Source organism: Stigmatopora argus, chromosome 4, assembly GCF_051989625.1.
Source record: "Stigmatopora argus isolate UIUO_Sarg chromosome 4, RoL_Sarg_1.0, whole genome shotgun sequence".
In the NCBI taxonomy this organism is placed as follows: Eukaryota; Metazoa; Chordata; class Actinopteri; order Syngnathiformes; family Syngnathidae; genus Stigmatopora; species Stigmatopora argus.
Window position 1 is genome coordinate 15,043,686 of NC_135390.1, and position 15,519 is coordinate 15,059,204.

General features: G+C 44.2%; 2 protein-coding genes across 3 annotated transcripts in view; both read left to right on the forward strand.

The window, feature by feature from the left end:
• The first annotated feature begins 247 nt into the window (after positions 1-247).
• med18 (mediator of RNA polymerase II transcription, subunit 18 homolog (yeast)) lies at positions 248-1,857 on the forward strand. Its single transcript, XM_077599329.1, has 3 exons — positions 248-301; positions 391-485; positions 1,135-1,857. Exons 2-3 carry the CDS (start codon positions 413-415, stop codon positions 1,689-1,691), a joined length of 630 nt encoding a protein of 209 aa, XP_077455455.1. The 5' UTR covers positions 248-301; positions 391-412; the 3' UTR covers positions 1,692-1,857.
• The window catches only part of LOC144073475 (forkhead box protein O6-like), a 54,459-nt gene continuing 39,194 nt past the window's right edge, over positions 255-15,519 (forward strand). Inside the window, exons 1-4 of one of the 2 annotated variants that reach the window (XM_077599320.1) lie at positions 255-301; positions 391-485; positions 3,700-3,793; positions 9,726-11,153. In XM_077599320.1, coding sequence (XP_077455446.1) covers positions 10,671-11,153 — 483 coding nt within the window. In that variant the 5' untranslated portion in view covers positions 255-301; positions 391-485; positions 3,700-3,793; positions 9,726-10,670. Of the gene's footprint in view, positions 302-390; positions 486-3,699; positions 3,794-9,452; positions 11,154-15,519 lie in introns of those variants that run through there. The other variant, XM_077599321.1, reaches the window with a different exon arrangement.

Below are 15,519 nucleotides of genomic sequence, written 5' to 3' on the forward strand. Positions count from 1 at the left end.
TAAATGCACCTGTAGTTTGTTGGCTAGCTTGGCGTTCTCTTTAGTGGCAAACCTCTTTTGAAACTTAATCGGAGTTTAATTCGAAGGTGTATTTCAACCGATTCAACTCCTGTGCCGAGAAGTAGCCAACTTGCTAGTTAGCTGGCTAAGATAATAACGCTACGCATAGTTTGAATGAACATACACTCACGAGGCCTACTGATCCTCGATGTTTCCTGCGTAGGCTAAGCCGAGATCATCGACAGACGCCAGCTTGTCTTTCCAGTGGCCGTCTGCTGCTGGAGCGTCGTGAAATTTCAAGGTATACCATCATTTTCCCCGTTAACTTTGCCTGATCTTTCAGTTTAAATGGTAAATGATCAATTTATATAAAACATGCTTATTTCATAGTGCCATAAGTTACTGAAGTGCTATGGAGGCACCCCCTGTGACTGTGATGCCTGTTACGGGCGGCACTATCAACATGATGGAGTATTTGTTACAAGGTGAGTTGCATTAACTAGGTATGTAAATAAGCAATGACCCTATGCCCCTACCAGTACACGAGAACTCCCCATAAAATATTACTACTTGATGCAGAAATAAATACATCGATTGACAGACTGAAATACAGCATTTTGTAAGCAGTATTTTCATGCTTTAATGGTAAACAGGACATTGTTTCATCAATACATTTACAATTCATAGATTCTTATGTAATTTCTCTTATTTGTGCATTTACTATGTATAATAATGTGTATTATAACCAACAATTGAAATAACATCTATAAAATAAAAATAAATCCCTTTTATTTGTGTGACTGCCTTGAACAGGGATACAAAAATTAGCGTCAAACAGATCAAGGACTGTCAAAAACAAAATACCTGTGTTAAAATTCATTATAGGCCCTGGCCTTTTTAGATACCAGTTGTAAACTAGGTGGGCAAACCTGGTGTTAGTGGGCAGAAAGTTGTAAGAATACTATTCAAAATAGTGTCGTATCCCCATTTATTTTTATTTTTTTGTGGGAAGTTGAGTGCCCCTATACTTTGGACATATATAACAACAAATCTAGAGAAAATTTTCACTTAAAAGGTGAGTTTTGAGGATCTACTCATCTCTACAATATACATTGTATATATTGGTCACTCTAGGAAGTGTGTTGGACCAGGCACTGGAAAGCCTTTTGCATCGCTTGCGAGGCCTGTGCGACAACATAGAATCCGCCACCTTTACAGACCATGAGCTGGTTTATCTCCTGAAAGGCCAACAAGGCAACCCTTTCATCCTGCGTGCCCGCCGCTCCCTCTCACATCCCACATCCCCGTGGCACCTGCGTTACCTGGGCCAGCCAGAGTTAGGCGACAAGAGCCGTCACGCCCTTGTGCGCAACTGTGTGGACGTGGCCGCCTCACACAGCTTACCCGAGTTTCTCAACGAAATGGGTTTCCGCATGGACCACGAGTTTGTGGCCAACGGGCACATTTTCCGCAAAGGCGCCATGAAAGTCGTGGTTAGCAAGCTGTCGCGAATCCTCGTCCCAGGCAACACGGACAACACGGAGCGTCTGTCGCTGTCTTACTTGGTGGAACTGAGTGTTTTGGCGCCCGCCGGGCAGGACACGGTGTCGGAGGACATGCGCAGTTTTGCTGAGCAACTGAAACCTCTGGTTCACCTGGAGAAGATTGACCCCAGCAAACAGAGACATTGAATGACCCCCTCATTCCCTGCACATGATTATTGACCCTAGCAAAACATAGACATTGACAGGACCCCGCTTCCCCCCCATTCGTCATAGGCATGCGAGATCCCTTGTTTATTTTTACACAGTCTCTCTATGTTACATGAAATGAAATACAACTCAGCCTTGACCTAAACATTTCTGCTCTTGTTTACTTTATTTAAGGAGCTTTCATCCACTTACAACAAAAGATAAATGTCATGCTGCAATTTTACGTAAGTGGCTTTACCCACAAAAACAATCCATCATCTTGCGGCCAAAGTGTGGCACTTACAAAGGAATTCTCTTTTACAATTTTTAGATGGCAGTTTGGGCTGCCTACTTGTCACTGGTCATAAATGAACAAACATATTGGTGATAAAAGTGTGGAGGTATATTAACCCAAATTAATTTTCTACATTAACAGCAAAGTAATGTAAAATTTGCATTGGGTGACAGGCTGGGTTGAGTGCCTTTTGTGCTAATTTCCAATCATTTGCAGCATATTAATAATAGCAATGTAATGGTTGCAATGTTAACTAACTCATAAAAATTGAATTTGAAACATCAGCAATGTAGCTCAAAAAGTGACTTGACTAGTATCCAACTGATACCGTAATGACAACTGGAAGTGCATATCTGCTCACCCATAAATCAAAGTTACTCATTTTATTTGCCCAGTATTACAGTATGTTTTTTCTTTCTCGACAGTGCACTAATTTATGTTTCAGTTTTGTCTGGACCAATCTCAATAGTCCACAAATACCTCTGTTCTCATACTGGTAAGGATAAAACCCTTAATTGCGAACAATTTAGACTACCAAAACATGTTTACGGTGATTTTCCACCTAATACATTTGTAATCTATCTGGTGGCTGTGGGGAATTTTATAACATTTTTAATTTTTTCATGCTGTTAGATAATAATTGAACAATAAATCTTCTCCAGATAAAGTACAGCAGAGTCCGGTAAGGTTTTAAAGAACTTTGACGTTTAAGTGTTGGTATCAAGTGTCTGTCTTAAGTGAAGAAAATCTTAATTGGAGACTCTGGTAGGTACCAAATCTAACGTGTGGCTTTTCATCATGCTGTTCAAGAACAATCCCGTTCTCCAACACTAGGGGCCACTGTAGCTCTTCGGGGCAGCTCACCTAATTGCGCTGGTTCACTCACCACCACAGATCATCTACAGGAGGTTTGGTTGCCATGGTAATAATTAGCTGCGAGATCTGCACATCTCTCTCCCCCCACGCTCTAATTAGCTTTCTCAATTGCTTAATGATACATAGACCTGTGAAAGGCTTTCTTTCTTCCCCTCAACAAAAGCATTGATTTCCCCCTCCCTCTCCCGCTCATTTCTACTGTTAACCCATTAGTGCCTCTTTCATGGGAACTTGAGCTGGGACTATTACACATGAAAGCTCCACAGCTGCCTCAGGTTCTTGCCTCTTCACGCTGTGCTCCAAATTGGCCTCCACGCCAGTGTGTCAACATTATGGCCAATCTGCAGCACGGCGACTGGAGTAACTAATGCACATCCTGTCAGTTGCCATAATAATGCGGGCAATAAGACATGAGTGCCTCTAATAATATCCGTCCAGGAAGATGCATTTGCGATGTAAAGGGACCGCGTTGCGTGTCAGGAGGGAGCACTCGGGGCCGACGCCTGTCTGTACGTGTTGACCCATCTGCAAATCACAGGTGATGAGGGCAAATTCGCTCAGGTGGAAACGTGGTTTGTTGTGGTCGCCACACACATTCGCTGCCCTTTCAACATCTTTGTGTATGCAATCACCCACCGCAAAATTAGCTGCTCCACTACAAACTAATGAGATGCAATAGGAGAGCTTTTAACGGCATCCTATTGAGTCTTGAGGTGTTCTCTTGTGACCGACGACGACCTCTCTGTAGGGTACAGGGAAGTTTTACCCTACTGGAAACTACGGTTGGGGAAAATGAATATAGTTCAGAATTAATTTGCTCTACTGTGCCTTTCGTAGATTCTCACGCAATTCACAAAAGTCGGATCAAACGGCTGGACTTTGTCAAGGAGGTCTTAACTTAAATGCCTTCAACAAACAAGAAAGACTTCACGTAAGTACTTGCGATCGCGGGCAATGCCGGGAACTAATTTCACTGTACATTAATTGTATTTGTAATTAAATTGCCATTACACACAAAAGCTTTTTGTCCGTAAAGGATTGCTTTTGAAGCTTTCTAAATTGAAATCTTCGGTCAACGCTATTTAAACATCAGAGTGTGACACCCAATTGAAAATGCACATGAACTGTTCAAAATCCAAAACAAAGAATACGAACACTAATATAAGGATAAGCAAAACCTAACCTTTCCCCATACCTGTGACTAGAAAGCAAATGAAATGGATTCTGACATTGAAATGCTCTAGTGCTGTCAATGAATGGAGTAATGATAGATCATTGTCAAAAGCGTCCTTTATTTTAGCCGGTTTTCTCTTTTTATGGCAACCAGCCTCCTTGAGAATCATAATTATTATTATTTTTTGGGTAGTTTGATGGAAATAGTGCATCTTGTGTATGGCATGTGCATCCTCAAGAACCAATGCCTAAATCTTTGTCGCATAGTGTCAATCGAAGAGCAGTGCCAGCGACTTTGTGTGGGATTTGCCAAATGTTCCGTTACAGTCATGTCACTTGTATATCTACACTGTGTAAATATGGGCCTTCAAACATCAAACATTTCCTTTAGCTTGTGAACAATGTTTTTACGCTAACAGCAATGTAAACCTGGAACAAATGATTTCCAATTGAAGATACTGGTTATTGTTTGAAATTACCTCTTTCACTCTCAGAGGGGTGGGCTTAAATGAAGTGTCATTCCATAAACTGATTTCATTTTGTTTCTGTGTGTGTGTGTTTAACAGCTATTGATAGGGCTGCTTTGTGTAATCTGGTGCATCAAGATGATGGTACTCAAACGTTTGGTCGACCGGACGTTTGGTCGCCCGGACGTTTGGTCGACCGGACGTTTGGTCGCCCGGACGTTACTGTTGAAACCAGCTCTCAAAATTATAATCATGAGAGAGAGAGTGAGAGTTTAATATCTAAATATCTAATATCAAAATATCAACAGTAAACTCTGTCATAATTTGACAGCAAGCGAACCCGGCGACCAAACGTCCGTTCGGCCTAACGTCCGTTCGACCAAACGTCCGGTCACGCAGGATGATGACCAGTGATCTTAGATCATCTGGTGGATGTTTTCCACCAAGCTCAGGGACCAAGTGCAATGTTTCAGCTCGGACTGAATTATGTATTAAAGAGGCAGATGCCTCCTTGCTGAAGGCTTTCTATGTCCGGCATGGGTAAGCTTCAGTTTCCTGGCTTTCTTCCACTTAAACTTGTGTTTAGCACAGTGCTCTTTGGTGATGAGCCGCACTCCCACTGCACCTCCGCTCCACCTCGCCTAGAGAACGAAGGCCTTGCTGGGCTAATCAGCGCGTTGGCATCGGGCCTACTCGGCTATTGCGGATCCAGCCGACCGCTGACATTCACAGGCGAGGCCTTCAACTCCCTGCCAGAGGCATTATGGGCTCCATGCTTTATTTGAAGGAACTCTGACGAGCCGAGTGGCACTCCGTCAGTCTGCGCACGGTACGATATTAATAAGGTTATGTCATTTTGGCCGGCCATTTCGGTTTAATATCAGGCTTGTGCCAAGTGTTTCCTCTTTGATATCTTTGTGCTAACTCCTGACTAGTAGGTGTTGTCATTTTTCTAAACACAATCAGTGTAATGTTACATCTCTAGGATAAAGAGAACAAGTGAGTAGCTGCTGGTGCATTTGTGACATGGGCCTTCAGTAGGGACTTTAGTGACCTAATCCATCTCTTTGTACAGCATAATCACATTGCAAATTAATAGCCCAAAATGCAATACAACACTGGTAGTACGGAGAGCCCATGGCGTTCCATTTATTTGTGGTCTTTGAGGATTTGAGGTTGTATCCCATTAATAAAGCAAGAAGCATCGCTTTCTCTTACAATACATTAAGTCCAAACTTTCACAGTACAATCCAGTAATTCGCAATACATAAGTATTAACTACAAGTAAATAACAATAACATGAAAAATGCTTAAAAACATTAAAGAACGTTGTACTCACCAAAATTGACTGCCAAACACTGACAAAATATTCAAATTAGAACATTGAGATTTCAGTGAGTTAAAAATGAACTCTGTGTACTGTGGATTTATTGTTGCTATAATTGAAATTAGTGAAGTAACATACCTAACTCTTTAGCCAACACGTTTTGATATCAAATACACATCTCCCATCCAAAGGCCATTATCAATTATAATATGAATCTTTATCCAATTATGCTGGCAAGAATGGCAAGGAGAAAGCTTGGATTGACTCCTTTGGACCACTTGCTTTTTTTTTTTCTTCCTCAGGAATATACCTATTAAATATAATTAATTGGCTGAGGCAGCTTGTGATAATTAATCACATTTTGTTAGATCTAAGAAACCGGCAGAGGAGTCATTACCTGAGTGTGCCTTTTTCTTTCCATTTCACCACAGTCTTAATTAAAACTCTTGGCAGCCATTGTCTTTGTTGTCTCCGAGGCTAAATATGCCAATTTGGCAGCGTGCATGACAAGATGCCATGTAGAACTCGGGACTGTGCTCGGGGCAGGAAGTCTTTAAGTCAGACAGTGTTGGGCCAGCGCCACGAGGGGGCTGAAATCCAGCTTCACCTTGGAAGGAACGTCTCCAACTGTTGGATTGGAGCCCTCTCCTTCCTGTGTCATTGGGAGCCCATATGCTTGTTAGAGAGTGTGGCTTGTGTGCTGGGAAGGGAGAAACCACGGAGGGAAAGGACAGGAAAGGGAAGGGAGGGGGGTTCTGGGGCTTCTTGGGCTTCTAGACATGCATCAAAGTCTCCAGAGTGGTCTTGTGGCTTCTTCAGCATCCTTTTATTGCAATCCCACTGGGTAGGTTCGCTGATATTACACAACATTGTGAGGCTACGAGGGACCACTGATGTGAAAAAAAATAGGATGGACTTGGCTTTTTTGGGGGGAGTGAAATATATATATATGCGAAAAATTCCAGGGCCCTTTTTCTAAGGTGCTAATTGACAGGCGCAAAAGCTGGGCCCAGTCGATGCTGCAGCTTCCTTGCTTGTGGCCAGGCGAGGTGATTACGGCTGCGTGGAACGCGCTGTTCCAGGATCTGCCGCACACAGTCAGCCACGATGGTTGTGGAATGTCTGGTATGGGGACAATGTCTGTATTTTTTTTTTTTTTCAAACCCTCACGCCTTTGGTCGTTTCTTTTCCGACACGGTTGCTTGACGCAGACCGTATTTTGGGCTTTCAGTCATTATTACCTGTCTGGACAAGACAACTCTGTTCGACCCCTTGAAGTGAAACAACCCAGATGGCCGTGGCGAGCCTTGTTCTTTTAAAAAGTCAACGTATTGGCTCAAGTGTCTGTCTGACATTAGGTATGTGCTCACTGTGTTGTGCCACTTTGAAGTGCACGCTTTGCATGCAGAAGGCACATTGGCAGACTCTCTTTCACACGGAAAATGCTGGTTCTGATGTGGCTAGCGTGGCGCTTAGAAAATGCTTTACATCAACTGAAATGTGCACTCAAGGCTTCACCACAGCTGCTCCCACCCTCATCTCACGCACAAATCACCACACCCACTCAACCCTTTGCCCTCTGGTCGCAGGTTCAAGTCCTGATTTTGAACTGTTTGTACATGGTGTTAGGAAGAAATATTGATGTCAAACCAACAGGTGGCAGTCTAAATCCCCTTGTAACATTGACTTGCTCATAATTTGATTACTTGATTCTTTAGCAGCTATTCTAATCACGATTTTTCCTATTTATCATGACATCTTGTCTCATCTCATCATTATTCAAGTAACATTGCGATATCTTTCAACTGTCTTTTCATTATACATGATCAAGCAGTATTTTCATCGTAAATTTTTGTAACGATCTTATTTTATTTTTGTCTTTAATTCAGAAACGATGAGAATAAATCCTCGTAACCTGACTTTATTCATGTAACGTTTAGCTACATTTCAATTTTTCTAATCAGTCCTACTAAAAAAATCAAATTCCAACCGAAACCTCCTCCCTCCAGTGTTAAAACACCCCAAAACCTTTAAAACATAAATACATCATCGCGAACACCTGTCGACCTTGGTTTTCATAAAAATATTGAGGGATGGAGCATGTGTATGTATCAAGGCAAAATACAACTGATGGATTTATGATGTTAATCAATTAAAACTGACTGTTTTTGGGCATGTGATTGTTGCTTAGGTGTTCCTAATGTGGTGGTCACTGAGCATATCTGTGTGTGTGTGTGTGTGTGAGTGACAATGGGTCTGGTTGTAAGGCTCATGAATTAGTAATATGCTTCCTTGCAGCAAGCACCAACGTAACAGGTGTGAGTGTGCGTGAAATGTGAGGCAGCCTGTAAAATAGCCGAGGCCAAGCTTTCTGGGTGATTAAAGCTAAAAAGCTACAGGGGAGTATTAGATCCACTAATCGAATACTATTAATATCAGAATTAGTTTTCCACTAAAACAGTGTTCCTTGAGCCAAGTATGATAAAGAAAATATAGTATTGTAAAAGTGGTTGTACTGATCAATTATGTACCATGTGCTATCTAATGGAAGCACATTTGTCCTGGCTATCATGAAGCATCATTGGCATTCATAAAGGAACAAAGATCCAGTCTTTTGTAAATCAATTTTCAAACCAAGTAAATGAAAGTGATTTCTCTACTAAAATACTCTTTGTGTATTCTTGGTGGATTCATAAACGGTTTGATTCATAACAATAACGTGGCTATAATTCTGGCTGGATTTGTTGGAAATGTTAGAAATATTTTTTAGTAAGGTGTAATATAACTGCACGTTTGGCGACTATGACAAACTGGTGTTCGGTAATACTTTACACAGCACATGCTTAATGTAAAGGCAATTTGCCGGCTCAGATGACATGGAATTACCCGTTACTTTACCAATTGCCAATCGGCTAGCCACCGATTCAGGGTGTCCTGCGCCTGATGCCTGCAGTTAGCTGGGTTACGGCTCCAGCACCCCCCACAGCCCTTGTGAGGAAAAGTTATTCAGAAAATGAATGAATTACCAGCTTGCGGCCAATCATTTTTGGCTAATTGACAATACAGTTCTCCTAATCTTTAGGACTATTCTAGTAACTGTTATGTTATGATAATATGGTGCCTTTATCTGTTTAATGTGTGAGTTTTGCATGAATTGTCAGGGAAACTTTCTTTCTCCATGATGAGTTTACTTTTGACTTCTCCCAGAGTGGCTCAATACTCCAATGTGAGAACCCCCAAAACATAACCGGTAATGATATGTAAACTCCGCAAGCCAATCACTCCAGAGCACCTGTGGCACCATCCGCCCTGGGTGGTTGATGATGGGATTAAGGGGAGGGGAGAAGCCCCTCGGTCATCCAAGACACGGCTCACACGGCGCCCGCATGACGATTGCAGTGGATTTCTCATCAAGTGTTTTCCGTCCTTCCCGGGGCGTGCGTCGTGGACATTTAATTTGGTTAAAGACCCCATTTCACCTCACTTCCTCTGGATTAAAAATCTAGGGTTACCTAATCTCTCTTAATCTGAGCTAAATCTGTCTAATCGCCATAGAAAATTACACTCACTGGGGTATAGCCGCCAAATAATCAGCTGAGGTGAAACCTGCGCACTCCCAGTCCCCCGTGGAGGACATTTGGACGCTACACGCTCACAGCCTTGGACACGCGTGCAGTCACGCACAAAGGCGCAAATCCCCCCTTTTTCCTACACTGTACCATTTTTATTCTATTTACGTGCATGCATGATTGGAATTGTGCACGAATTCCACCTCGTATCTTTTATTTATTTTTTTTAAATCACGGCTGGGCGTGGAATCTGGCACACGCACAAAGCGACGCAGCGGCAGAACGAACACTCGCTCACCAGGCTGCTTTTTCATTTTTTGATTGAAGGATTGTGGTGCCTCAAATTGAAGGAGGAGGAGAGATGGAGAGAGAGAGAGAAGAGAGAGAGAGTGAGGGAGGAAAGGAGGGGAGAGTTGGGGGTCTCAATGCGATCGCGATGGGGAGTGTATTGATTTGCTGAGCGCACTCTACAATTGGCAGCATCTTTCGCCCAGCACTCCACAGCCACGGCGCGCGTCACATCCTCGTCCTCATGTGTGTCATCTGAGCAGGGGGAAAGCAGTTCATTGACAATTTTTGGGGATCTTTCAAAAAAAATTCAGGCTGCCAAGTGGACTCTTTTTTTTTTTGTTCTTGCTGCTTGGGAGTCCACGGCGTCGTCACGTCTCTTTATTCGAATGGCAGACACTTGTGCGCCCGCCGACTTGCTCCATGGGAAAGATTGAATAATTCACGCTCCAATCACGCCTCTTCGCCCCCCCATCCCCACCCCCCACCCACACCATCGCCGGGTGATCCTTCCCTGCCTTTCTCCGTACCTTCCCGGTGTCTCCTCGGTGGATTTATCGACCGTTGAAGCTGCGCACGCATCTCGAATATCATCTGTTGCTGCCTCCGCCGCCGCCGCCGTTACCGGAGGAGAATCAATCCCGGCATCTCCGATGCGATGATACAAAAGGACCTCTTTTGGAGCCTTGTTTGCTAAAATGGACGAAAAGGTCTTATTACTTTTGTTGCTGCTGCTGTCCTTACACGCGATTCTCTTCCTGCTGTGATTCGATTCATCATGATCCGTCTATGCCGCCGACCCCCCCTCCCGCATTGATCACACGCCGTAAGTTTAATAGCCGCGTGAGCATTTCGGCGTGAAGTGACCGGACCAGACGCGTCAGAAAAAAAAAGAAAAAGAAAAAAGAAATAACGTGGATGTATCCCCCACCCCACGCCGCCACAGCCCCGCAGCTTTGATTTCTCCCTACTTTTTGCACGCAAATGTTGATGATGGAGGACGACGAACTGGACGCTCATCAGGTTGATTCGGATTTCGAGCCGCAAAGCCGGCCGCGCTCGTGCACCTGGCCGCTGCCTTGCCCGGAGGATTTCCCCGAGGTCAGCGGGGGACTCCCGCTGGCCGGCATCAAGGTGGAGCCCGAGGACGTGCCGGCGTGCCGAGCCGGGCTACTAGCGGGCGGCGCGCCGGGCGAGCTCAAGCATCCGACCGGCGCACCGGCGGCGGCCGCGGCACCGGTGGGCGCCGCGCACCCGTGCATGGACGCCGGCGGCGGACCGCTGCGCAAAGCCAAGTCTTCGCGGAGGAACGCGTGGGGGAACCAGTCCTACGCGGACCTCATCACCCGCGCCATCGAAAGCACGCCGGAGAAGAGGTTGACGTTGTCGCAGATCTACGACTGGATGGTCCGCTACGTGCCCTATTTCAAGGATAAAGGCGACAGCAACAGCTCGGCCGGGTGGAAGGTAAAAAAAATAAAAATAAAATTACACAAATAAAAAGCCACGCACAAAAACCCTTCGAAAACCGCACGCGCTTGCCGTGTACGCACGCGCCGATCGCCGAGCCTTTTGTTAGGCTTCCACCGAGCCAGCAACATGGGGAGAGGTGCGAGTGAGCGAGTGGGTGAGTGAGTGAGTGGAGCTCACGCGTGGACGACACCACGCGTGTACTCATCCTGCTTCATTAGGGCCACCAATCATTCTAATAGATCATCGATGGCAGATTGATTTTAAACTGGAGAGGCGCCACTCGTAGCGTGCGTAGGAACGAGCCCGGCTGCCAGTCGCTAGGAAGTAGTGTCTTGTGGAACAGCCCCACTTTTATATGGCCTATCTATCATTTCAAGTAGAAAAAGTCAATTAGAGCACCTTAACCGGTAATCATTTGTCTATTCTTCAGCAGGGTGTACACTTGACACCTTGAAATGTGGACCACTAAAGTCCCCTTATATGCCTGGGATTTCTGAATGAAGTATTGATGATTGGATTGGATTGGATAACTTTATTCATCCCGTATTCGGGAAATTTCATTGTGACAGTAGCAAGAGGGTGAGAATGCAGATACAGGAAAGGCATAGTTATAAGTTAGACAGTACAGTCACAAAGGCCGCAGAACAACAAAGTACAAAGCAAAGTAAATGGGATCATTAAGAATCACCAAATCAAATAATTAAGACAGAAAAGCAGCAAAAACACAAAACGAGCAAGAGTGGATGGAGCTACCGCCACCAGCCGCCACTTGAACGGCGCCATCTTGGTTGCGGTAGCAAAAACGAATACAGACTCAAGAAAAAGATGTTGTAAAGTTGGATAAAACTGGAACCACACACAGGAAGTCTTCCACAAGATGGGGAACTTCTGCAGACTGTGACCGAGGTAGAGAATATGCAGTCACTCTTCCAAGCTTATCGGCACAAGTCCCACCCCCCACACCCCCTAATAAAGAGGTGCAACTCAGAGTCAACTTTAGCTTTTTGTCACTGACTAAACATGGGTACAAAAATGTGACGTTGTTCCAGTCACGAGCCGTTGTGCTTAAACATGATTTAGGGTTTGAAATCCTTAACCCCTTGGATGGCATTGGCTTTAATGGACGTCCAATCCATTATTGGTAGGAGCGCCAGCAGTGAATGGAATGCGTGTCTACGAGTGACAAACTCATTTGAATACACAGCAGAAGGATGAAAAGTACCACGTGATTGGGCAGCCATCATTGTCAATGATTTTGAAAAAGTTTTGAAAGGAGCTACAGTATTGAAAGAGATCTTAAAAGACCATTTTGACCCTTGAAGTAAAATCAGCATTAATCAGGCCACCTGAAAATCAAATTAGGAAGTGAATAGTGATGCTGTGGTACTTTTAAGGTGACGATATACCGTATACTTTTCTGAGAGTCTTGGAATCTTGTAATGATATATGATTCAATCAAATAAATAGTGATTCAATAGCTGTTGACTCATGCCACTCAAACTATAAGGTCATTGTTGTTGTTGTTATTTTTCAAATCCAGGGCTAAAACACGAAGAAGCCAATAACAATGCCCATGAAAGCTGTTGGTAGGAGTAGTATTTGTATTTTTAGGGTTACAATGTTTTTGTATCCTACTTTTCTTTCGTTTTTTACCTATGATACAGTACATTTGGAATCCTTTACCTTTTTGCCCTGCTGATGTATACAAAAGGTTACCTTGGTGTCTACTAATTGGTCCCATGAGGTCCATTTAGTGTTGACTGTACCATGAGACCTTTCGACTGTGCAGTACTCCTCTTTCTGACAGTGATGCACGCGTCAAAGTAATGGGAGTGTTTCAGGTATCACCATGGGTGTAGCCTCCATTACTGTATGTTGGCCTCTCCAAGCGAATGAGGCTCTCCGCACTTGTAAGGCAGGGAGGACTGTAGGTCAGCTGGCCACAGTGTGTAAATATTCAAATGAATGATGGGAAGCAAGCACATACACATGAGGCACACCACAAACACTGCTGACTCTCTGGCCAGGAGCCTAGAACCCCCCCCTCCTCCGTCATATACCACTACCCCCAGACATATGCCCGTGTTATCAACCTCTGCTCGCTGCCTCGCCTCGTCGCCCCTCACTGTGACCATTTGAGCCGATGAGAGAGAGGCCCTGCGAAAGATCGCTCACCTTCCTGAGCGGTGGTCTCGCTTGTCACATTTGCATGTGAATAGAGTCGCATTTCCATGGCGATGCGTGAGAACATACACGGTGAAGGCCGGTCTGTGGGCGCATTGTTGAGCTACAGGGATCCTTGTCAAATACTTGACATGATATCTGGGTTTGTAGGATTGCCTTCGCTACAAAGCGGGATTTAGCGATGGCCGCCTACTCTCAGCTCTAATCTCATTATTGAACATGTATTCATATGTCCATTGCTAAATTCATCCTATGGAGCTGTCACGTTGTTCCGTTACTACATCTAGGCGTGTCACGGAAACAGTAGAGTCATAATGCGTGTCCATTCATTTTTTTTCTCCCCGTTTGTGAGGGGGTGGATGTGCCTTTTGGAGCTAACTTGTGGGTTGCATAAGCGCTAAACTCAGTCACTGTTGGAGAGTCCAGACAGCGAGGACCTGATTGACACTTTAATCCTGCTCCATTAAAGTGAACTCTGCTAAGGCATGTCTCCAGGTAGACTTAAGTCCTACTTTACTCCAACTCCTAACCGAATAGGTAACTCCTTGAACACTACAGGCCACTTAAGCTTGCTGTTCATGCAACTTATAGGGTTTGATGGTGGTAGTGGCGGTGCTAAATCCGGTCACCGTCCGGACAAGAGGCCCTTATGAGGTAACGGGAAGGAGGAGGGTGCACTAGGTAAGATGTTTAAAGCAGACTCTTTTAATGAGCGAGCGGCCGGGCTGACTGACCTGGTGGCCACTACAGGGAGCAAACAAACAGGAAGTGGAAATGGTTTCACTCCGTGCAATTCCAGTGCCATTGGTGATGCAACCTTCTATGTTGGTCCTTGCAACCAGATTTTGTAAATGTTCGCACTATGCATGAATGCCTAATGAAGGTCTACTTTGCATAAAACCTTTTGAGATTGTTACACAAATCTTCTATACTCACTCCAGTGGTGTTTGATAACATTAGAAAGAAGCAAGGTTTTCCCTTAGTTTGCATGCTATGGATGTCCAATTGAAACCTCCTATCCGTAGGTAATTAAAAATAGATTTTTTTGGTCGTTTGAAAGTATTTGAAAGCACCAGCAAAACATTTGCTTTCAAAACCAGCAGATTTTTGTAATGGATGTGGGGAAAAAAGAACAGATAATTGTTTGCTGCTGATTAAATGAAGAGCTAGTATAGCTTGGTTATTTGTGTGGGAGGCCAGCTGGTAGCAGGATGGCCAGTTATATGTCCGACTAAAAGCAAAACTGCCTCTCGAGACTGGGTCTCGAACCAGGACTATTCATAGTGGTTCTAGGAAGAGCAATCCTCATAGGTGTAACACATGTGGCAAATTATTTCCGTTATGAGTCACGCTGATACAGAGGAAAAAGCAGTGGGATCAGAGTGCCCAACTGGAGCTACACCTAGACACTCCCATTAAGCTCCTATAAATACCTGATGGCTTCTGACTTCTTGGAAGGCTGCAGCATCCTCAGGTCATGACTTCCCAATTACCTTCTTACAGGAGGGAGTTTAGGAAGCGCTGTGCACTTTTGAACCCTCCCTACACCTCCTAGCTGTACTCGTCACCACCACAAGGGAGATTAATTGGCCCTTTATTGTCCGACACCCCAAAGTTGAGCAGTAATCCGATCTGCCGTCACGGTTTCTCTAGTGCATTTATTGGAAAAAAGGGCTGGGATACTAACCATTAAGGTAGACTACGTACGTGGAAAAGCTGTAGTTTTCTCCTTTATGTCCTTGTTGTTAGCCATGTGGCACTGATCAGAGCAAGGACAGTGTTGTGTTTATAATTTACGGAGAATCATATGGTTCTTGAACTGGGGTCCTTGCACCTCCTGGCATATACCAATAGCAAATATTTGGCAAAGAAATTCTATTTTAAAAACTGCATACTTAGATATAGGCACTCTTTCAAAAATAAAATATTTAAATCAGTGAGCAGCAAAGCAAGGTATTATTGAATATTATTCCGTAGGGGTGCAACTATTATTTAACAGCGAATAGTTACGCAGCACTAAATCGAATCGAATCAAATCACGGCACATATTCTAGCATCCGCAGTTATCGTATTGTTGTCAAACGAAACTGTATCGTATCGTCAGGAACAATGTGTGATTTACACCCCTATTCATATTCCTTTGTAAGTTTTTTTCCAGTGCAGTAAGAATCATCTA